Source organism: Vicugna pacos, chromosome 24, assembly GCF_048564905.1.
Source record: "Vicugna pacos chromosome 24, VicPac4, whole genome shotgun sequence".
Taxonomy (NCBI): Eukaryota; Metazoa; Chordata; class Mammalia; order Artiodactyla; family Camelidae; genus Vicugna; species Vicugna pacos.
The window spans coordinates 12,250,371-12,275,566 of record NC_133010.1 but is presented as its reverse complement, the minus strand read 5'-3'; the positions used below and the strand labels follow the sequence as shown (position 1 = coordinate 12,275,566).

At 35.9% G+C, this 25,196-nt stretch overlaps 1 protein-coding gene across 10 annotated transcripts in view; it reads right to left on the bottom strand.

The window, feature by feature from the left end:
- The window catches only part of NOL4 (nucleolar protein 4), a 244,241-nt gene that overhangs the window by 192,976 nt on the left and 26,069 nt on the right, over positions 1-25,196 (bottom strand). For 8 of the 10 annotated variants that reach the window (XM_072949037.1, XM_072949038.1, XM_072949046.1 and 5 more), the window contains exon 2: positions 141-290. In XM_072949037.1, coding sequence (XP_072805138.1) covers positions 141-290 — 150 coding nt within the window. Of the gene's footprint in view, positions 1-140; positions 291-25,196 lie in introns of those variants that run through there. The other 2 variants (XM_031690328.2, XM_072949045.1) reach the window with 2 other exon arrangements.

Sequence of the window (25,196 nt, the reverse complement as noted above, 5' to 3'; positions counted from 1 at the left end):
GCTGGGTGTGACCATGATATGGTCTAATTTATGTTGAAGATAGAATATTCATAATTATTTAACCCATTTTTAAACAAGCATATAATATCAAAATTCAAAATGCACGCCTTTTCTTTCCTTTTTTCTTTTTTTTAACTTACCGCTTTGTAAGTTCTCTTTTGTCCGGCGTGTTTCCGAATCTGTTCTCCATTCGGCCCTGTTTCCACGTGCATCGAATAGATAATGTCAAAGAAATCTTCGACCACAGCTACCCGCCGCAAAGACAGCTTCTCGTCCACCCCTATGCCATCCTGGAAACAAAACAGTTCAGAAAGGTACAAGATAAATACACAAGTAAGTATTTAATACATAAAGTTACCACATCAAGTTTTTCAGACAATATTCTGATAAACTGAACCAAACCATCTAGATAGGAAACGTCAAAGATTCCTGATGGATCGCATTATTTTATACATTGTTTACATATAAAACGTTAAGAAACATGAAAAACAGTATTTGGCATAGTTAATCATGCTTACCCACTAATTTCATCTTTTACATTTTATAATGACTTTCTTGTAGCCATAAGTATAACTTTCTTAAATTATTCTAAAATATACTTGTAATTTTTTTATTGCAATAATTTCTTCTACATAGTGATTCATTTATCCAATAAACATCAATTGTGTTGCTGGGGCACTGGACTCTTTTATTAGAGAAATGAAAGAAATAATATGAAATTTCTACCTTGGATATCATACAATCTAGGAAATAAAATTCAACTACTGTGCTATCAGTATAAGACTAAGGGACAGGATGGGGCAAAGGTCAAAAATGTGACCTGAAGATTATCTAGGTGTGATCTTTGGGCCATCCACTCAGAAGTTCTGCGTTTTGGGCAATCACTTAAACCTCTCTAAATTTGTTTTTTCAACTATAAAATAGGGGTAATAGGCCCTACTTCATAGAACTGTAATAGTGGAACGAAATAATGTATGTAAATGATATATATATAACCCAATGTTTGGCATAGAGTGAACAGTCAATAAATAGTGACTTTTGCCATGTTGATGATCATGATAAAAATGGAAGTCAAGTACTATGGGAGTCAGAGATCAAAGATATCACTTCCTGCTGAAGTAGCTTCATGGCACAAATGGAATTTGACATGGGTGAGATTTGAAGCAGGGGATGTCATAAGCCAAGAGCCGGAAGTTCCCAGACATGATTGAGAAGAATAAATAACACTTTTGGAACAAGATAAGAAAGAAATTCAATCTTAGATGGCTGCAACATGAGTGAATACACTACTGCTGAGTGGAGGATCCAAAGTTCACACCCAGATAATCTCAAGAGCTCGGATTTTTAACCTTTAACACATGGGTCCCTCAGTCCAATACTGACAACATGGTAGATGCAGTTTCCTTTTTGAAATGAAAACTTTTCCTACTTGCAAGCGCGCACACACATACACACTCACACAGTGTCCTTATTCAGACCTGGGGGCATAACTTAGAGCAACGTGCCACAGCCTTCAATGCTGGCATTCAACATAAGAAGGTGATTAATCTGAGCAAAATCATTATGTAGTCAGTGAGTCAAATGGCAAAAGCCTTTCTGAATAGCAGCCCCAGAAGATTGAGCTCACTGCAAAAATGAAAACAAATCACATGATGATTTTTGTTAGTTTGATTTTTATTTTATTTTTCTGATTTACAACAGGCCTCAGAAGTAGCAGTGTTTAAAGCAGCATATTAAAATAACTATGTGTATGTGTGTGAATTTTTATGTGAGGTCAACAGCCAGGCGTTCCACCTTGGTTAAATCTGAAGGGCTCCCTCATACATTATCTGTGATGCATGTGGTTCCTCAGTAGGTTTCAGATCTTTTTGACCTCTCCTTTAATATCTTGAGGCATCTCTTCTTCTCTACCCGGCCCCATGGATAATCCTTCATTGCCTGTGCTGCAAGACCGATCTGTAGTGACAGTTCAGGGAAGTTGCAAGAAACACAGCAGCCCGCAGCCTGGAAATGTCCTGCCCCTTAGAGGATAGCGCCAGGGAAGCACCATTTCAGATGTCCACCCTCCAGCTCTGGAAAGGATTACCCTTATAGCAAAACCAAATGCATCACAAGGGGAAAAAAAAAAAAAAACTACAGACCAATGTGTTTTTTGAATATAAATGTAAAAATCTTCAACAAAATACTAACAAATAAAATTCAATAATATATATAAGTTATTGTGCACCACAGCCAAGTAGGGTAATCCCAGGTTGGGTTAACATAAGGAAATGAATTAATGTGCAAGACCATATTAATAGAATAGAAGGCAGAAAGCATGTGATCACCTCCACAGATGCAGAAAAATATTTGACTAAAGTAACATACTTTTCTGACCAAAACTTAGAAAATGGGGTAGAAAGGAATCCTCAGTCTGATAAAGGACTTCTATAAAAACCCCACAACTAATGTCTTATTTAATGGAGAACGACCGAATGCTTTCCCTCTAAAACAGGGGCAAGACAAGAATTTCTGCTCTCGCCATTTCTATTTAACACTGTACTGGAGGTCCTAGTGGCAGCAATCAGGCAAGAAAAAGGCAGAAACAGCACGTAGATTGGAAAAACAGAAGTAAAGCTATCTCTATTTGCAGAGGACAAAATCTTGTATGTAAAAAATTCCTAAGGAAGCCACCAAAAAAAACCCTGTGAGAACTAACAACTGAATTTTGCAAAGTTAAGATTCAAAATCAATATACAAAAATCAATTGTATTTCTGTTCATTAGCAATGAACAACCCAAAAGCAAAGGAGGAAAAGTAATTTTATTTATAATGGCATCCAAAAGACTAGAATACTAGGTATAAATTTAATTTTAACAAAGTTATAGTTAACAAAGGATGTGCAAAACTTGTACATTGGTAGCTACAAATTATTGCTGTAAGAAATTTAAAAGGATCTAAATAAATGCAAAGACATCCTATGTTCATGGATCAGAAGGTTTAATATTTTTAAGATGGCAATACTCCAAAAAATTATTTGCAGATTCAATGCAACTCTGTTAAAAAGCTACCTAGTTTTTTTTTTTTTGCAGAAGTTGACAAGTTAAAATTTATACGTAAATGCAAAGTACTGTGAATAACCAAAATAAAATTTTAAAACAAGAAATTCAGAGGTCTCACATTTCTTGATTTCAAAATTTATTATAAATCTAAAGTAATAAACATAGCATGGCACTGGCATGAGAACAGATCAACGGGATAGCACTGAGATTCCAGAGATAAATCCTTTTACTTATTTTCAATCCATTTCCAACAGGAGTGTCAAGATAATGCTACAAGTGAAAAACAGTCTTTTCAACAAATGATGCTGAGACAATTGGACACTCAATGCACAAGAATGAGGTAGAATGCCTGTATCACACCATGAAAATTAAATCAAAAAGGATCATAGATCTAAACATAAGAGCTAAAACTTTAAATTCTTACAAGAAAATGGGAGGAAATGCTTTTAACCTTTGGTAAGGCAAGGTCTTTTTAGTTATGATACCAAAAGCAAAAGCTATGAGAAAAACTGATACACTGAGCTCCATTAAAATTTAAAAATCCATGCTGCAAATGACATAATCAAAAAAGGAAAATGACAACCCACAAAAATGGGAGAAAATAGTTGAAAATCATACATCTAATAAGAGAATTTCATCTGCAATACATGAAAACACAACCCAATAACAGAAAGACAAATAACCCAGTTAAGAAATTAGTAACAAATTTGGACAGACATTTCTTAGAGAAGATTTTGAAATGGCATAAAAGCACAAGAAAGGATGCTTAATATCTTTAGGAATCAGGGAAATGTAAATCAAAACTTCAGTAAGACACTACCTCACATCCCCTAGGATGGTTATAATCAAAAACAGTTAAGTATCAGCTGACGATTTGGGGAAATTAGAACTGTCATGCGTTGCTAATGCGAATGCAAAATGATGCCATTGCTTTGGAAAGCTTGACAGTAACTTGGAAAGTTAAACACAGACCTACCAGATGACTCAGCAAGCTCACACCTAAGTATATAGTCAAGAGAAATGAAAACATACATTCACATAAAATCCGCAATACAGCAGCATGTTCCTAATAGCCCAAAAAGTGGAAACAATTTCGATGTTCCTGAACTGATGAATATTTATATATATATAAGCAAAGTGTGCTTATACAAAAAATAACCATATGAAGAAATAACAAGAGATGAAATACTGATTCATGCCATGCCATGGATGAACCTGGAAGACACCAAGCTAAGTAAAAGAAGCCAGACACAAAAGCACACACGCTATATGATTCCTTTCATACAAAATACACCGAAGAGGCGAATTTACATAGGCACAAATTATTGGCTGCTTAGGACTTGGGAGGAGGCGAGAATGAGGATGGACTGCTAATGGGTAGAAGTGTCTTTTTTTTAGAAGGGACAAAAATGTTCTAAAATTAGGTGATGATGAAGTTTTTATATCCTATGAATATGCTAAAAACACCTCCCCAAAGATGACAACTACCTCAACTTCTCAATATAGATTAATGTTGCCTATCTTGTTACAACATTACGTTTGTGGGATTCATACACTTTGTAATGTGTAGCAGTACTTTTTACGTATTACTGCCACATCGTATCCCACTACAGAACATGCCATAGTTTATTTAATCATGGTCCCCAAGCATTTGTGTTTTTTCCAGTTTTCAGCTATTAAAAACAATACTGCTGTAACAGTTCCCTTCATGGTTTTGTACTGTTTTGTTTTGGTTTTGGTGCACCCATCACTCATCTCTTTTTGTCTAAACCCAAGGAGTAGAATTCCTCCATAGGGTATTTGTATGGTCAACTTCTGGAGATCATGCCAAGCAGCTGTATTAATTTCCTGTCACTTGGAAATGTCATTCTTTTTCACTGGAGCCATTCTGGTAGGTATGATTTTCGTTTCTCTGATGACTTCCTAGTGCTTTTAATTTTCATTTCCCTGATGACGAATGGAACTGAGGATCCTTTCTTTCATTTATTAGTCAATTGGAGAGCACTTTTGTTGAGTATCTCTCCTAGTCACTTGCTCAGTTTTTTTTTATTGGGTGGTCTGTCTTTTTAATTTATAGTTCTACCTACAGTCTGAATATGAATCCTTTGCCAATTTGTAACTTTCTTCTCAGTGAACCATCTTTGAATTTTTTTACTGAAAGAGTGAAATGAGTAACTGCATACTTTGAGAAAAATTATCTGCCATGAATTTTAAAAGTTGAGAGGAGATATTTTGAAAAGATAATATATACATATTCCTGCAGAAAGGTAATAGGGGCCTAGTTTAGACAGAGGGCTGTAATAATAGAAAAGAAAGGAAAATGATGAAAATGATACTTTATAAAGGATTAATCCATCCATTTATTTATTCAATACTGAGAAGCCTTGATAGCTGATGTGGAAAATTATGGAATGTAGGAAATTCATGAAGAATAGTGATTACTTGAAAAAACAAAGGCGATCAATATTGGCAGATGAGAATTTAGGAAAATTAAAGTTTGGAATTACTGAGGAGCCTTTATTATGGAATCAGCAAGGCCAAAAAAAAAAAATCAAGTAGCAGCAAGATTCAATTTTTCCAACTTAAAGACATTCTATCATCCTCGCCATGATTTGAACTCCATATTCATTTTTCTTGCAGTTCTCTCAAACAAGAAAAAAAAGGGCAAAACATAGGCTTAAAAATGAGAATGGAGAAGAAAACTCATTTCTCATAGACAATTTTCCTAAGAAGGGATATCTGAGGGGCAGCCCTAGGGTCAGTCTGTCAAAACATCTCCCACTTCCTCCCACCTTCAAGATTAGCCATAATGCCCTGCCTCTTCAGATTATTACTTACTAATAGGTTAAAAATAAAGGCTGCAGAACTTTCCCCAATGGGCACGTTAAAATGCTTATCAGAGTGAGATCTCAGGTCACCAACACCACCATCTAACATTTACGAGCATGTATTTTTCACTGTAGCCATTCTGCTCAGTGCGGAATTACCACTGAAAATAGCTACTATTTGTTCCCTTTTCTCCCTCTCCGCTTCCACACCCCTGCTGTCACTAATCTGAAACACTTCTCCAGTCTTTAATTTCCTCTCCACCTCCAAACTGTCACCCTCTCCAATTCATTCTCCACCCAATGGCCAGAATGATCTTTGAAAATCATAAAACAGTTCATGTCACTCTTCTTGAAAACATTCAGCGGCTGCTCCCTGCACTTGAGATAAAATGCACACTCTACATCAGGACCCATAAAGTCCTATAAAATCTGTCCCCTGCCTCCCTGTCCACTCTCACTGCATCCCGCTTCTCCCTTCCCACCAGGCAGATTGGCTTTCACGCCAATTCCTTGAACACAACAAGAGCTTCTCCACTTCCAGACCATTGCGAGGCTCTGCTCTCTACCTGGCCTTTTCTTTCTCCAGCAACTTGAATGTTTGGCTTCTTTTCCTCCCTCATCTCAGCTTAATACACAGAACTTTGCTTTGATCATCCCATCTTAAGTGCTCCTCCCAATGTATTCTTTGTCATATAGCACCCCCACCTCCCTCTGTAGTAGATTTTCTCAAAAGCTGTAATTTGATCACTCAGCTGTAAGTGTAGCCACGTCTTTCCCACTAGAATTAAGCTTCGTGACAATGTTTGCCTGGCACATGCTAGGTACCAATTAGAAATCTGATTAGATGAATGTAAGAATCAGTCAGTGGCTCTCCTGGTTCTTATCCTGGGTAAGCAGGGAGATAGTAAGGTCACTATCTGAGATATGAAATACAGTAGGAAAAGCAAGTTTTGGAGAAGAACATACTTCACTTCAGTAAGATATAGGTTGAATTTGAGATGCCTACAGGTGAGACACGTAGAAATGTCCATGAAGTAGCCAGAAACAGGGCCCCAGCATGCAGAGAAAAGCCTGCACAGACTTAGAAGACAAGATAATAATAGGACAGGTGAAGCCACGGATGTAAACATGAAGGCCCAGGAAGATACGCAGGATGAATAAAGCACAAGACCAACAAGTAATAGAAGAAAAAAGAAAAGGAAAAAGTTAAAGACTGAGAAAGAGCCTTCAAGGACGTCAGAGACAGATCAGGAGAAGATGGGGAGAGAGTTTCAAGGAAAATGAGAGGTTAGATCAAGCGGGTCCAATCCTTAGGAGAACATAAGTAGGATGACAATGAAAAGGGGGAATCAGATTTACGGTTTAGGAAACCCTGGTGACCTTTGGGAGAGGTTGCAACCAAGCAGACTTGGACACCGAAGACAAAAGTGTTTCAAATCCGTAGCTTCAGCTAGCGCTTGGAATATATAAAAATCTTTTAGTGGCTTTGAAAACCCTGTGACACAGGAAGTGTGATAAAACAAAATCATTAAAGTGTCTCACCTATCAGCTTTAGGAAAGAAACAGTTACCCTGACTTGTGGGGATTTTCTAAAGAGGTACCATTAAAGTCCATTGAAAAGGCTGGTCTATTCAAAACTGCAGAACTATGTAAGGAAACTCATGATTATCAGTAGCAAAAGCCACCAGGGTGCTTTCAGAGAATGAAAGCTGTACCATATACACATTAAACAGGACAGAAATTTGAGAGGCAAGAGGTTGTGGCCAACAGCAGTTCACAGAGCCTGCCAGGCTGTGTGTGTGGCTGGCAATTCAAGATCACAGATGCCTCAGTGTGCTCTAATCAGGGAGAGTCCTTATTGCTAAGTGCATTCATGCTGGTAGCCAGTAGAGATGCATCCATGCACTAAAATTTGAACCTGAGCAGAGTTTAAGTCTTCTAGAGTATTTAATTTACCACCCATTCGCTAGTTCAAAGGCAGACCCATGCTAAAATAACCTCCTTTGCAAAGCCAAAAATTGAGCTCAAACATGGATGGACTAGAGCCCAGAAAAGAAAGATTTTAGCACTGGAATGGCATAAAGAACCGGAAAAAAAGAAAGAAAGAAAAAGGCAAGGGGCTTCTAAACAGCCCATTCTTTCTCTAGTATGTCCCCAGATATTCTGGAACTTAATTATTCCTTCATTTGCCCAAAAGTAGTTAATTTCAGTAAGAGGACATCCCTATAAATATTATCCATACCCTATAAACGGAAACTAAATTTCATGTAGCTAGTGCAATTAAAAAAACAAAAACAGAAACAAAAAACAGCTTAAAATCCCTGTTGATAATTAGGTTTGGCCCAGGACAGTGAACTGTGGAACTAAATAAGCCGTTAAGAAGAGGTGCGTGGCAGACACAGCATAAAGAGCCGATTTTTCATCCTCCAGATCAGTTACTGTGAAAGACGCTGAGGTATAAAATTCTGGGGGGCAAGTTGAATAAAGAAAGGCGTGGTGGAGGAACCCGGGGCAAATCGCGGATGTCTGTCCTCGTTTCCTGCTTGAGGGAGGCAAGCAGTGGCAGCTGCTGGGTTAGAGCTCCCGGTAGAGACCGCTGGGGCAAAAGAGGGCTCTGGTTTCTGTTTCTTTCGCTCAGGCAGCAACAGCTGCAGCAGCCGGTACAGGTGACGGTGCCCTGGCGGTCTCTGCGGCAACGCTGGAGAGGGTGGAGGTGACAGGCGCCCTCCGTCCAGCAAACCTCCGCCGCGCCTCGCCCGACCGCGTACTCACTCCCTCCCGGCTGGTCCTCCAGCCACGCACGCTCCTCGAGGGGGAGCCGCGCTCCAGCCGCCCCCTGGCGTCCATCTCCAACTGCGCGGTTGCCTTGGCAACGGTCGGGGCGGGGGGGGGGGGGGGAGGAAGACCAAGGTCCTTTTCCCTCTGGCGTTCGTCGCCCCGTGCCCCGAATGTGAGGGCTTGGAGGAGCAGGACTAGACCACGCTGGGGCGCTCGCAGGACCAGGCCACCCGGCTTGGAGACCGGAGCACCGACCTAGCAGCCGCCAGGGTAGCGGCTCAACCGCCCAGCCCTGGAAAGGCATCTGTCTCCTGGCCCGCCCCTCGGGGACAGAGGCGCTGATATGCTGGGGTTGTGCACGTCCCCTTCAAAGATCCGAAGACCTGAAAGCAGCTTGCCCCACCCTAATCCATCCTCGCATGGAAGCAGGGAGGATGCCGCCTTCCCGAGGAGTTGGAGGAGTCCCAGAGCCACGGGCTCTCTTCCAGGGATTCCCGCCGGTCTGCACACAGACTCAGCGACACCCTCCGCCAGCCCCTTCCATCCACTTGAGGTTATCTCCAAGGACCAGAACACCGAGTCCTCTCTCTTTTCTCTGCTCTTCCTTGGCATTTGGGGAGCTAAGTGTAGGGCTTCAGAGCCATGCAGAAGGCGATCAGTGCAAGGGGCCCTACAGGACCCCAGGCTTCCCGCAGGGTCAGCAGCTCGGCTTGGCCAGGCGTCTCATGTAAGGGGGACGACGTGGGAGGGGGGTTGCCAGCAGTAAGTGACTTACTGCTCCCAGCCTGATAAATCGCATCCAAGAGAGGCACCCCTGACGGATGATTCAATATTGCATCTAGAAACTGATTCTACTCAGAGCCTAAAAGAACTGAATCATGGGTTTATTTACTGGAGCAAAATAAGAATAGGTGGAGAAGGTTAGCTGGCTTGGCTGCCAAGTGGACGTTGCTGCCTGGCTTTCAAAAACATCAGAAAGCACCACAGATTTTGAAAAAAAAAAATCACTGTTTAGGTGTAGACAAAGGAAAAGCCAAGGAAACTACTTTTCATTCTCTAGTTGAAATTTTGAGGACAGTTTTTCTATAGTTTACAATACGGATCTGTCTTCTTGAGCAATAATTAATATTTTAGTGCTATAACCAGGAGTTTTCATAAAGCTTGTATTACGATCTTTTAATAAGATGCACAAAATTTGAAAATTAATAAATTCACAAGCAACATGTGTGTTGAATACATATTGTATCATTGATTTTTCTGAATATTTATGGAGATTCCTAATGAATCAGCTTATTGTTAAGTAATTGTTACCTAGCACTTACAGCGAAGATAATCTTTAACTGGAGAAGATATGTGGGAAAATGAAGAGCATTCATCAAAATAGAATTAATAGTTTGCTTAAGACATTTTGAAGTGATTCGTTTTTTATATATATGTATATATTTACTTATATATATACGTCCCATATGTATATATAGGATACTAAATAAATTTCGCTACCAAAACATAAAGGATTTTGAGTTAAAGTTTGGAGATTAGATATATGCCTTAAAATGCAAATTGAAGTGTTATCTAATTGTTAACTTATGTCCTCTTGTCCTTGCATGGAAATAATCAAACGTATAAGGCAGTTATTTTGAAAGGTGATTTTTCTAAAGAATTTCACTTTAACAATTAATTAATTAATTAAGACAATGTACCATTATTTAATCACCTTCCAAACTGCCAAGCTATTTCAAACATTACTGGAAGAAATATTTCTACTCTCTCCCTAAGATATTATCCATGCTCTTTATGCCAAATTTGTTCCTTAAAAAATTTTTTTTGCCTACATTGCTTAAAGGCAAATGTATATTTCAATTGGGAGACAGATCTGTCTATAAGTCATAGAATGTATTTAACACCTCAGTTTATGTTATCAGGATCCCACAGAAGGAGGCTCACGATCAGAGCGCCCCACACTCCAATGGGAAGTTTAAGTGAATGGGAAGTAAGTAGAAAAGCTTTTAGCTTTCCGGACTGCTGCTTTTGCCATTTGGAAAGGTTAGCCTAGCTTCTCACCCTTATTATTTCACACGGTATGAGAAGCTCTCGGCAGGCCTGGTACACTTTCAGCTAGGTCTCAATGTTTGCATAATCGAGTACTGTTCCATTTCCTCAAGGTGCAATATATGCCAGGGCATTAAAATATAAAATTTAACACAGAGCTGCTAGCTGATGCTTTCAAAATGAATAATTATCTGATCATTTAATATTAGTGTGCACTAGAGTTGAGGAAGCTGGAAAAAGAAAAGTACATTAAGAAATGATTTTGAAGAAACATACCATATACTCAATATGCAATTTTTATTAACAGATGTCTCTCGATAGTAGAGCCAGAGATGATTTTTTTCTTCTGGTTTTATTTTTTTAAGACATTTATAATAAGTGGATATTAATTTATAATAAGCACTAATATACATTTAAGATTGATAAATGTCTATACTTTTAAAAGCATATTATGTTTATTTTAGTTTATTGGTTATGACAAGCAATGTTATACTTTTTCAATGTTTAAAATCTTTCGGTAGTCCTATGTGGTAGATAAAAGGCCAACTGAATGAAAATCTACAATATATGTCTTTCCAAGAGTTGGGAACATTTCACAGGTTCTTAAAATCAAACACAGGGCCAGAGAAACTTGTATGTAAATCTCCAGCTTACTCACTAAACAATTTTGTATTATAAGAAATTGTTACATTTACCTTCTTACAAGGCTGTCAACCCCCCGCCCCAAAGCATCATCTGATGGAAAACGGACAGTTTTAATCCACCACTCTATCAGAATAAAATCACATGCTAGCTTATCTGAGCCAGTAGCTACCAACTAATTTATAAGTTGGAGTTAAAGTGTTTGCTAGAAAAGCATTAATGAAACAACAAAAGGACACAACATAAAAGTAGCCACTCTGTAATAGGGTATGCCACCTGGACCTGAAGTGAATAAACAGATTCTGTCGTAGGTGAGCAGAGGTGAACAGAAAGATGGTTGTCTTTTTGCAGGAAATAGGATACACAAAAATCTGTCCAAATCCATTTCCCCAGAGTCCCACCATCAGAGGTGCCTCGTTTGAACTTGTGCTGATAATAAATATCTATCAATAGAACAATACGAACTAAAGCTTATAAATCTATAACCATCAAACTGTTACTCCAACAGATGTGTAATAATTGATGTACAAAGTTCTGTGAAGCTTTAAAATAGTCGTCTTTGACTTCTTACACTTCTGAAATATCCATATTAAGTGGTTCTCGAATCTGCTGAGGCTTGTCTGTATCTCTTGTTTGGATTACTTACTCAGTTTACTACTTGTTCTACTTGTTTCATTTCTAACTGCTACAATTCATTCTTCTCAGGGTAGTCTAAAGTATCTTTCTAAAACGAAAATCTGAGTGATATTCTGAGTGTGTGTGTGTGTGTGTGTGTGCCACACGTACATACATACCACATCTTCTTTATCTAGTCATCTGTCAATGTACATTTAGGTTGTTTCCATGTCTTGGCTATTGTAAATAGTGCTGCTGTGAACATTGGGTAGATAAACAACAAAGACCTACTGTATAGCACAGGGAACTATATTCAGTTTCGTATAATGAGCCGTAGTGGAAAATAAACTGAAAATATATATGTTGGTATATGTATAACTGAATTGCTTTGCCGTACACCTGAAACTAACATGGTAAATCAACTACATTACAATAAAAAATAAGAATTAAAAAAAGATGAGATTATCAAAGTAACTGACACTACTTATTCAAGTACCACATATAGATAAATGGGGAGAGAGAGCAAGCGAACACAAGCATTTAAAATGTATTACTGAGCTCACACAAAAGCACAGGAAATCCTCAAGGACCCAAAAATTAAAATTTAAAAGAAATGGTAAAAATGAAACCAGAGGAGTAAGCTATAATAGAAAACTAAAGCTTAGGCTTATCTGGGCGCAACTGCCTATACCAGGAACCTACAGCTTCTGGGGACTGGAGGGAGTAGGAAGAAAAAGAGACTAAATCTTGGATGCTGGCAAAGTAAGGAAAATGAAGCTGATCTTTAAGTGCGAGGAATCAGAGGGAAAGGAACGAATGAAAAGTGACTGCACGCGAGGCAATGCCTGCACATCCAGATTTCGCTTCACCAGTTCTCACTTCAATGTGATCTAAGTTTCCATTGAAACCACTGAGATCCTCCTTTCTAAATTTGTTTTTCTTTCTCTTTTTTATTTTCTAAATCTTCCTAGTCACTTTTACATAATTTCCTTCCCTCTAATTTAAGAAGATAACAGAATTTTCCACAACTGATTAAAAAAGTCATTAATTCAGAAACTCAATAAGTACACATCAAAAAGGCTGATTATTTTAAAATCTCTACCTAGACACACTGCAGTGAATCTGAAGACCACCACAGAAAAATAAAGAAAAATAATGTAAAGATCTTCGAGAAAAAGAAACAGATCATCTACAGGGAAAGGACGTCAGGACTGAGAGCACGTTTCTCAACCTGAGGTATAATGGTACACAGAAAGAAAAGATCTTTTTAAAAAGTTTAAAAAGTTAAAATAATAGGTCTAAATGAAAATATTTTCAGCTAAGAAATTAAGAAATTTAATCACCCACAGACTTTAACTAAAGGAATTCCTAAACACTAATTTTAGGGGAAAAAAAATATCTCTGAAGGAAAAGGCCAAGAGACCACAAAAACACACCTAAGTAAAACACATATTTCTCAATATGAACTGTCAAACCATTCACGGTTTGGCCTTATGAATTCTTTAATCTTGACTCTCAGAAGTCTCCCTGTCTTATTCTACTTTCTAGCCAAGCAATTCTTTTTTTTCAATTCTTAATGTATTTTTCCTCTTGCTTTTTAAACCTTGCACATGCTGTTTCTTCCACGTCACCCCGACTCTCAATTTCCGAGATCCCCTTCTGGAGGTTCTATGGGAGAATCATTTCCTTGCCTTTTCCACTCTTCATAGGCTACCTATATTCCTTGGCTCAGGGCCTCTTCTTTCATCTTCAAAGTGCATCATTCCAACCTTTGCTTCTGTCTTCACATCTCCTTCTTCGACTCTAGCCTTTTGTCTCGCTCTTAAAAGTACTCTTGAGGTTACACAGGGCCTACCTAGAAATTCTAGGATAACCTTCTTATCTCAAGATCCTAAACCTAATCACATCTTCAAGGTCCATTTTGCCACATAAAGCAACGTACTGACAGGTTCTGGAGATCGGGATGCTGTCTTTTGGAAGCCATTGTTCTACATACCACTATCATCAAATATTTTTGTTGAATATAGGAAATCAGGGAAACCATAAGTAAAACAAAAAGACAATCTACGGAATGGGAAAAAATTGTTACAAATTAAACCGACAAAGGCTTGATCTCCAGAATATATAAGCAGTTCATATGACTCAATAAGAAAAAAATAAACAACCCATCCAAAAATGGGCAGAAGACCTAAACAAGCAATTCTCCAAGGGAGACATACAAATGATCAATAGACACATGAAAAAAATGCTCAATATCACTAATTATCAGAGAAATGCAAATCAAAACTACAATGAGGTATCACCTCACACCAGTCAGAATGGCCGTCATTCAAAAATCCACAAATGACAAATACTGGAGGGGCTGCAGAGAAAAGGGGACCCTCCTTCACTGATGGTGGGAATGCAGTTTGGTGCAGCCACTGTGGAAAACAGTATGGAGATTCCTCAAAAGACTAGGAATAGACATACCATATGACCCAGGAATCCCACTCCTGGGCATATATCCAGAAGGAACCTTACTTCTGGATGACACCTGCACCCCAATGTTCATAGCAGCACTCTTTACAATAGCCAAGACATGGAGACAGCCTAAATGTCCATCAATGGATGACTGGATAAAGAAGATGTGGTATATTTATACAATGGAATACTACTCAGCCATAAAACCCAACAGCTTAATGCCATTTGCAGCAACATGGATGCTCCTGGAGAATGTCATTCTAAGTGAAGTAAGCCAGAAAGAGAAAGAAAAATACCATATGAGATCGCTCATATGTGGAATCTAAAAAACAAAAACAAACAAACAAACAAACAAAAACAAAGCGTAAATACAGGACAAAAATAGACTCATAGACAGAGAATACAGACTTGTGGTTGCCAGGGGGGTGGAGGGTGGGAAGGGATAGACAGGGATTTCAAAATTGCAGAATAGATAAACAAGATTACACTGTACAGCACAGGGAAATATACACAAAATGTTATGATAACTCAGAGAAAAAAATGTGACAATGAGTGTGTATATGTCCATGAATGACTGAAAAGTTGTGCTGAACACTGGAATTTGACACAACACTGTAAAGTGATTATAAATCAATAAAAATGTTAAAAAAAGATTATACTGTATAGCACAGGGAAATACACACAAGATCTTATGGTAGCTCACAGAGAAAAAAAATGTGACAATGAATATATATATGTTCATGTATGACTGAAAAATTGTGCTCTACACTGGAATTTGACACAACATTGTAAAATGATTATAAATCAATAAAAAATTTAAAAAGAAAAACCAAAAAAAAAGAATATAGGAAATCAGATTTTTGTACTTGATAACATTTCAAGCTATTTTGAAGTACTCTATACAGGAAAAATATAATAATCTCACTATAAAAATATCCAAGTAAAATTAACTTTTATCAATTACAAATTTGTTGGGAAATGTGTAGTATACATACTAAATAATAATTGAAAGAAAACTTCCCAGATTGATAATCTACAGTCTAATATGATGATGATAAAGCCTACCATCCCTACAGCAACTAAAATGGGTATTACCCTTGCTACATTTCCAGCCAGTGTTCTATCCTGTCTGTCTAGTTTGAAACCTCTGAACAAGTTACTGATTGAGGCATTGAGTAAGGCATTAAGGGGAAATGTCAAAGCCAGACAGAGAATTATGTATCATAAACATATCATGTAACAAAGCCATGTATGTTTTCCTTGCCACACATTGTGCAATCAGTGTGACTTAAACAGGACTTATAAAAACAATGGAGCAATACAGAATTTTACAATACACAAAATACTCCAGAGTTATCAGTTATCCAAACTGCATCTTATCGTGCTATCTTCAACCTTTACCTTTTTCCAGACTTAAAGTCCTCAGTCTGTTGCTGAGTATAAGAATACACACTCTTAAATTACCCATCACTTCTTTGATTAATATATTACTTTATTATTACTCTCACGGTACTTCAAATACACATCTTTTCTCTTTCAATCTGGATACGATACTCCTTGAGATAGAAAACAAATATTTTATTTACAACTCCAATAATTCCTAACCTAGGCGTTTACATATATGTATATATGTGTGCGTGCACATATATATGCATATATGTGGGTGCATATATGTACACACATATACATATGTAAGCAAATCATTTCAAAATATACTTTTGACAACCTAAGTGAGGTTCTGTTACAAATCTGAAATTATCAAAATATATCTCTTCCATGTCACCACCCAGCAGTACAGTAGCAAGTGAACTAAATATTTTTGGATAACTACATCAATATTAGTATATTAACAATTAATATTAGTCTATTGACTAATATAATTTTGAATCATCCATTTTTACATGCTGACTAATATAAGAACTAGTCATACAAATCAGTTAAAGTGTGATTTTAACATTTTAATATGAAAATGAAAAGGTAAGCACTTGTAAATGAAAAATCAGTTTCTCCTTATATGCTCCAAATAAATGGTGAAGAAACATTTAAAGAGTATCTACCTAAGGGGCATCAAATTACTAGCTTGCTCTGGGGCTCCACATATCTCGATCTGCCTTCACATTATTATATGCAATCTTGAACAGCAAATCTTTGCCACACTCATGGATGTTGCAAATGTATCAAAATCAAATCTTGTCAGTGCCATGTGTTGTCTGAATGTGCTTTTACTGGGGAAAAGCATCTCTCAACATGGGTGATATGTTCATCTTTCTCAATGTGAAGGATCATATTTATTTTAACCTCAATCATAATAAATGTTCACTCTTTCCTCATTTAGGAACCTCCCTTTAATGTCAACTTATCCTTTTTATTAACTATTTCAATTATACCTTAAAAATCCCTTAGGAAACTCATAACCTCATAGAGTGAAATCAGAGTAGCTGAATAGTACATTATGTACAATTAGGAAAGCAGATGACGGTTAGCAAATTGCCTTGCCCTATTCAGTTAGTGTCCTACCAGTTTGCTTGCCCCTTTAGAGTAAACTAAAGTGTCAGCCTAACACTCAAAAGTTTTGGCAGAAAGCTTAAACTGTACTTTTCAAATTCAGTGTATGGAAGTGATGTCAGCAAAAATGGTAGAGTAAGTACCTCTGAAAATCTGCTTTTCCTAAAAGCAATAAAGGATCTGCCATAAATTGGCAGATACAACTTTTCCAAAAGACTGGAAATTCATCAAAGCCTTACAACAACCAAGCAAGCATTTATTAAGGAAAAAGAGCCAAGTCTTGGGAGGAATAGTGAAACTTACCATGGTTTAACTTGCTCTAGTTCTGTCTCCTAATGTGTTGCTCTGCAGTGGCTTTGAAAAGAAACAGCCCACATTATTAGTGCAGCCTTGTAGTTACCAGATGAAAGAGAATGGAACCGGAACTTTTTCGAAGCCTTAGTCCCAAAGAACATTCACATTATTTTATCCGTCTAGTGATTCCCTGGAAGACTCCACTTAGTAGGCTGTCTGAAATAAAATGACTCAGAACCCACCTAATGTGAAAAGCCTTCCCCTAGGAGCATTTACGGAAAACAATTACAGGAAGATGTTTTATTTTCACAGCCGCCTAAGACAGTGAATAACATTTGAGTCAAACAACAGACTGAACAAAATCTTAAAAGCAAAAACTATGGAATGAGATGTCCATGAGGTTTTGAAAGGGTCCAACATATTCTCTAGGAATCCAGAAGGACACACACGTATAGAGATGTTTGCATGCTCAGGGAAGGTCTAAGAAGGTCCAAGGGTCAAACTTCTAGCTGACCTTGAGGCTCTGCACAAGCAGGAAGTAAAGGTTAGGAAAGAACTTCTTAGTGGGAAATTTACTGGTTCTAGGTATTTAGGAGAAGCATTTTGTATGCTATTGAAATTATGCTGATAAAAATCTTTACTAGACTGTTATATATTAAGAAATTGATGGTAATACTCAAAGCAACCACTAAGAAAACAACTCAAAAATATATACTAAAGGAAACAGAAAGAAAAATAAAATGGTACATGAGAAAATAAATCCTGAATACAAATGAAGACAATATAGAAGGAATTAAGAAACAAAAAGACATGACATGTAGAAAACAAAGAGCAAAAGAGAAGAAATAAGACCTTTCTTATTAATAATTATATTAAATGTAAGTGGATTAAATACAGCTATTAAAAGACAGATATTGGCATAATGGCTTAAAAAATCATTCAAAAATACATCTACAAGAAATGTACTTTATAATTCAGACACAAAAATGTTGAAGGTGAAAGGATGGAAAAAGATATATCATACAAACAGAAACCAAAAAGAGAGGTGAAGAGGCTGTATCAATGTTAAACCAAATGGACTATAAGATAAAAATTATCACTAGATGCAGAGAAGGACATTTTATAATGATAACATTGACAGTCCTTCAAGAATATATAACAATCATTAACATATGCATGCTGAACTACATAGCCATAAGCAAGAAGAAAAAACCTGATAGAATGATAGGGTGTAATAGTTCAAAAATAACAGTTGGAGACTTCAATACTCAACTTTCAATAATGAATTAAACAACTAGACAGAAGATCGGCAAAGAAACAGACAACCTGAGCAACATTATAAAACAACTAAACATAACAGACATCTTTAGAGCATTCTGGCCAACAGCAGCAGAAATACATATTCTTCTCAAATGCACATGCAACATTCTCCATTATAGGCCATATACAAGGCCAAAAAATAAGTCTCAATAAATTCAAAAGAGTTGAAATCATACAAGATATGTTCTACAAACACAAGACAAAGAAATTAGAAATCAGTAACAAAGAAATTTGGAAAATTCATAAATATATAGAAAATAAAACATACTCCTTAGTAACCAATAAGTAAATACTCTGAGATGAATGAAAACAAAAACATATCAAAACTTATAGGATACAGCAAAAGAAGTGCTTTGAGGAAAATTTATAGCTGTAAATAAATTTTAAAAAAGAAAGATTTCAAATAACCTAAGCTTCTGCTACAAGAAATTAGAAGAACAAAAGCAAGCTAAATTCAAAACAAGCAGCAATCAATGAAACAGAATATAGAAAAATAAGAGAGAAAATCGATGAAATCAAAAATTGGTTCATAGAAAAGATCAAAAACTGAATTCTTTAACTAGGACCAACCAATTACAAAAAGAAAACTCAAATTACTAAAATAAGTAATTAAAGAGGGAACATTACTACCACTCTATATAAATAAAAAGGATTATAAGGGGATACTATGAAGAGCTGTTTACAAAAAAATAGACACTATATTTTAAAGTCGACAAATTACTAGAAAAACACTCAAGAAAAAGTTGAAAATTTGAACACACATATAACAAAAAAAGAGACTGGATATTCATTTTTTTTAATTACCACAAAGATGAGTGCAGGACTATATGGCCTAACTAGTGAATCCTACCAAATGTTTAAAGAAGAATTAATACCATCACTTCATTTACTCCTCCAAAAAACAGTAAGGTCAGTATTACCCTGATACCAAAACCATACATCAAAGAAAACAAAATTCTAGATCAGTATCACTTATGACTATAACAAAAATCCTCAACAAAAAAAACAGCAAAGTCAATTCCAGCAACATATAAAAAATTATATGCACAATGACCAGGTGAGATGAATCATAGGAATGTAAAGCTAAGTCAACCTATAAAAATTAACATAAAGCCTCATATTAATAAAATAAATGAGGACATACATATGATCATGTAAATAGATACAGGAAAAAACTTGACAAAAATTCAGTAACTTTTCATGACAAAAAAGAGAGCCCTTAATAAACTAAGGATAGAAAGAAGTTTCTTCAACCTGATAAAGGACATCTACAATAAAAACCAATGGTATCCGTAGCTTCCCCCTACTCTCAGGAAGAGGACGGTGTGTTTGCTCCTGCCACTCCATTCAACAGTGTAGTAGAGGTTCTAGCCAAAAAAAGTAGGCAAGAAAAAGAAATAAAATTAAAAACATCCATAATAGGAAAGAAAGAAATGAAACTATATTTGTACCTCATATGATCATGTATAGAGAATATCTTAACAAATCCACTGAAAAACTGATAGGATTAATAAATGAGTTTAGCAAGATCACAAGATACAAGACCAGTACATAAAAGTCAGTTGTGTTTTTGCACACTAGCAAATAAAAAATCTGAAAATGAAATTAAGAAAACAACTCCCTTACAAAACATACTTAGGAATAAATTTACAAGAAATGACTTGTACACTGAAAACTTCAAAATATTGTTGGAATAAAGAAGACTTATACCCCATCTTACACCATACCCCTAAATCAACACTAAATGGGTTCAAGTCTTGAATGTAAAACCTGAAACCATAAAACTTTTAAAATAAAACATAGTAAGTAAGCTCTCTGACAATGATCTTAGCAATAACTTTTTTTGGACTTGGCAACAAAAGCAAAAGTAGGTAAGCAGGACTGCTTCATATTAAAAGGCTGCTGCACAGCAAAGGAAACCATCAATAAAATGAAAGGGCAACCTATGGAATGGCAGAAAATATTTGCAAACCATAATCTGATAAAGAGTTAATATCCCAAACAAAAAGAACTCATAAACTCAATAGCAAAATAAAAAAAACTGATTAAAAATGGGCAGAGAATAGAAATTTTTCTAAATAGAAATTTTTCCAAAGAAAATATCCAAATGGCCAAGAGATACATGTAAAGGCGCTCAGCATCACTAATCACCAGGGAAATACAAATCAAAACCACAATGGGATAATCACCTCACAGCTACCATCTGTGGTATCATCACGAACAGCTATCTTCAAACAGACAAAAGACCGTAAGTCCTGGTAAGGACAGGAAGAAAAGGAAATGTAAATGGGTACAGCCACTATGGAAAACAGTATGGATATTTTTCAAACAATTGAAACTAGATTGATCATATGATCCAGCAATTCCCCTTCTGGGTATCTGCAAAGCTAGGCTGTTGTGAATAATGCAAAGAACATGAGAGTACAGATATCTCTACAATATTCTGTTTTCATTTTCTTTGTATATACAACCTAAGTGTCCACCAATGGATATTAGACAAAAGATGTATGTATGTATGTGTATGTATGTACGCATGTGTGTGTATATACACACACACATACACACATAAAATGGAATATTATTCAGCCGTGAGAAAAAGGAAATCCTACCACTTGCAACAACATGGATGGACCTTGAGGGCATTATCCTCACTGAAATAAGCCAGAAAGATAAAGACAAATACTGCATGGTACCAATTATATGAGGAATCTAAAAAGAAAGACAAAACTCACAGAAACAGAGTAGAAAAGTGGTTGTCAGGGACTATGGAATGTGGGGAAATAGGGAGGTTGCTTAAAGAGTACAAACTTTCAGCTATAATATGAATAAGATCTGAAGATTGAATGTAAAACATGGTGACTGTGGTTGATAATACTATCATATAATAGAAATTTGCTAAGAGAATAGAACTTAAATTTCCCATACACACACAAAAAATCCTGATGGATGTGTTAATTAACTAGACTGGAGAAATCCTCTTACCACGTATATGTATATCAAATCACCCAAGTATACACTCTAAATATCTTACAATCTTCTACATCAATTTATCTCATAAAGCTGAATTTTAAAAAAATAAAAGTAAATAGAAAGACATCCCAGGTTCCTAGATTAGAAGACTTAATATTGTTAAAATGGCAATACTCCTCAGATTAATCCACAGAGTCAACACAATCTACATCATCAAAGTTACAACTGTCTTTTTTTAAAAAAGAAACTGGCAAGCTGATCCTAAAATTCATATGGAAATGCAAGACACAGAAAAGCTAAACCAATCTAAAAAAGAAGAACGTTAAAGTCACTGTTCTTGATGTCAAAACTTACTACAGAGGTGCAATAATCAAGACAGCACTGTGCTAGCATAAAGATAGACACATAGACCAATGAAGTAGAATTGAGCATCCACAAGTAAACCATACATCGGTAGTCACATGATTTTTGACAAGGGTGCCAAGACAATCCAATAAAGCAAAGAACAGTCTTTGACAAATGGTCCTGGATATGCACATACAAAAGAATTAGTCAGATGTTTATCTCATACCATGTCCAAAATATAACTCAAAATGGACCAATAACCTAAATGTTAGTGCTAAAGCTAAAATATTCTTAGAAGGAAACATAGGTGTAAATCTTTATGACCGTACTTTTAGTAACAGTTAAATATCATGCCCATTGCACAATCAACCAAAGAAAAAAAATAGGTAAATTGGACTGTAACAAAACTAAACATTTTTTATGTTAAAGAACACAAAGAGATGAAAAGCCATCCCACAGTGGAAGAAAATATTCGCTCATAATATATTGGATAAGGATATAGTTACAGAATATGTAAAGAAGTCCTAGAGCTCTACAAAAAAAAAAAAAGGCAACTCAATTTTAAAAATGGGCAAAGAATTTGAAAAGACATTTCCCCAAAGAAGATATATAAATGGTCAATAAGCACATGAAATGGCACTCATCATTAGTCATTAGGAAGATGCAAACCACCAGATGATACCATTCCAAATCCGCTAGGATGATTATAATTTTTTAAAAATGGGACATAGCAAGTGTTGGTAAACATATGGATAATTTGGAAACCTCATGCACTGCTATGTGAATTTAAATGGTAAAGCTATTTTGAAAACAACTTAGCAATTCCTAAAAAAGTTAAGAGTTACCATATGACCCAGCAATTCCACTCCTGGGTATATAGCCAAGAGAAATGAATACGTATGTCCACACACAAATTTGCACACGAATGTTCATAGTGGCATTATTCATAACAGCCCTAAGTAGAAACTACTCCAAGTGTCTGTCAACTAATGAATATATAAACAAAATTTGGCATATCCATACAATGGAATATTATTCATACATAAAAAAGGAATAATGTCCCGATATATGCTACAATGTGGTTGAACTTTGAAAATCTTACACTACGTGAAAGAAGTCTGACATAAAGTTCACAAATTGTATCATTCCATTTACATAAAATGTCCATAAGAGGCAAATCCACTGAGATAATAAAGTTGATTAGTTCTTAGAGGCCAGGAGGAGTGAGAAAAGAAGAGTGAATGCTAATAGATGTGAGCAATTATTTTCAGGATGATGAGTATATACTACAACTACTCAATGGTGATGGTTGCACAGCCTGGTGAATATATTTAAAACCACTGAATCATTCATATTAAAAGGGTGAATTTTATGGTACATAAATTATATCCATAAAATAGCAATACAAAAATAAATTTATGAATGGTTTCATATCTTCACCAATTTATTGTAAACTGAATGTAGGAAAAATAAAGTGTAGAAAGCAATGCACTGAAATGTTTTAACAGTGAAAATTTGGGGGTGGTGGGAATAAGGGTACTTTTAAAAATTAAACTTTCTCTTTCTCAATTTTTAAAATAATTCAATTAACTTTCTAATCCTAATAAAATGAATTTGACAGAAAAAAATGGATATCTATTTGTCAAAGAGCACATGAAATTTGACCCACCTCTCATACTTTATTAACTCAAAATGAATCATATAGCAAACATAAAATGTAAAACTATAAAACATTTTACTAGAAAACGTAGGAGAATATCTGCTTATACACCACGACTAGGTGGGATTTGATCCAGGAGTGCAAGGTTGGTTAATCAATTAATGTAATCCATCATGTCAACAAACTAAAAAAGAAAAAAAAATCACATGATCATATGAATGGATGCAGAAAAAGCTTTCAGCAAAAACCAATCCACATTAATGGTAAAAACTCTCAGTAAACTAGGAATAGAGAGAAACTTTCTCAACTTGACAAAGATTATCTGCAAAAAAACAAAACCAAAAAAAAACTACAGCTAATATATTTAATGACGAGAAACTCAAGGCATTCCCATTAAGAACAGGTACAAGGCGAGGGTTTCCCCCCTCACCATTCCTTTACAACATTGTACTGAAAGTCCTTGCTGATGCTATAAGGCAATGAAAGACATACAGATTGGGAAGGAAGACACAAAACCGTCTTTGTTCACAGATGACATGATCATCTATGTAGAAAATTGGAAAGAATCAACCAAAAAAACTCTTGGGACGTACAAGCAATTATAACAGAGTTGCAAGATTCAAGGCTAAATACACAAAAGTGAATTAATTTTCTACATACTAGCAAAGAGCAAGCGGATTTGAAATTTTTTTAAATCACTTACATTAACACTAAAAAATGAAATACTTAGATATAAATGTGACAAAACATGTGCAAAATCTATAAAAACTATAAAACTCTGATGAATGAAATCAATGAAGAACTACATAAATCGAGAGACAGTCCATGCTCATGAATAGGAAGACTCTATTTTCAAGATGTCAGTTCTTCTCAACGTGATCTAGATTCAAGGCAATTCCAATTAAAATCTCAGCAAACTATTTTATGGATACTGACAAACTATTTTAAAGTTTGTATGAAGAGGCAAGAGACCCAGAACAGCCAACATGATATTGAAGGAGAAAAACAAAGTTGGAGGAATGACACTACCTGATTTCAAGACTTATTACAAATAAAAATGAACAAAGAATATCTTAGAAGAAAAATAAAACAAGCAATTGGTAAGAGACAAAAAGCATTAAATAAATTGTAACCACACAGAGGAACTCCATCCCAGTTCATATGTGGACACATAAACTTATCTACACATACTAGGCCTGGAAAGAAAAGTGTTTTTTTTGTCTAAAGATTGAACATATTAACCCTGTTAGGTGATTTTGAAGCTTTAACTGCAAAGGGAAATTCGGTGATAATTTTGAGTAAGTGCTGAATTGTTCTGAATAAGAAAATGTTTTCTATCATTACTATTATGGTTAGCATAACTATGTTATAATAATATATAAATTATATATTATGTGAATACAACATATACATAAATATTGTATACAATAGCACATTATAATTAGGTTTTTGAGAAAGATGTGTCTATAAAAAGATGGAAGATGGACAAGCAGCATAAAGAGGAATCAAAGAACACTCATATGAGGATAACTAATACTTAGAAATTGCTTGCATCACTATGACATTTCTCCCAAATAATAGTAAAACCTACAACAAAGACAGAGAAGGTGGAGTGGGGCAAGGGACAGTAAGGAATTCATGGAAGGACTGAGTTCCACATTTGAGCGCTATCAGTCTGACGATAAGGGA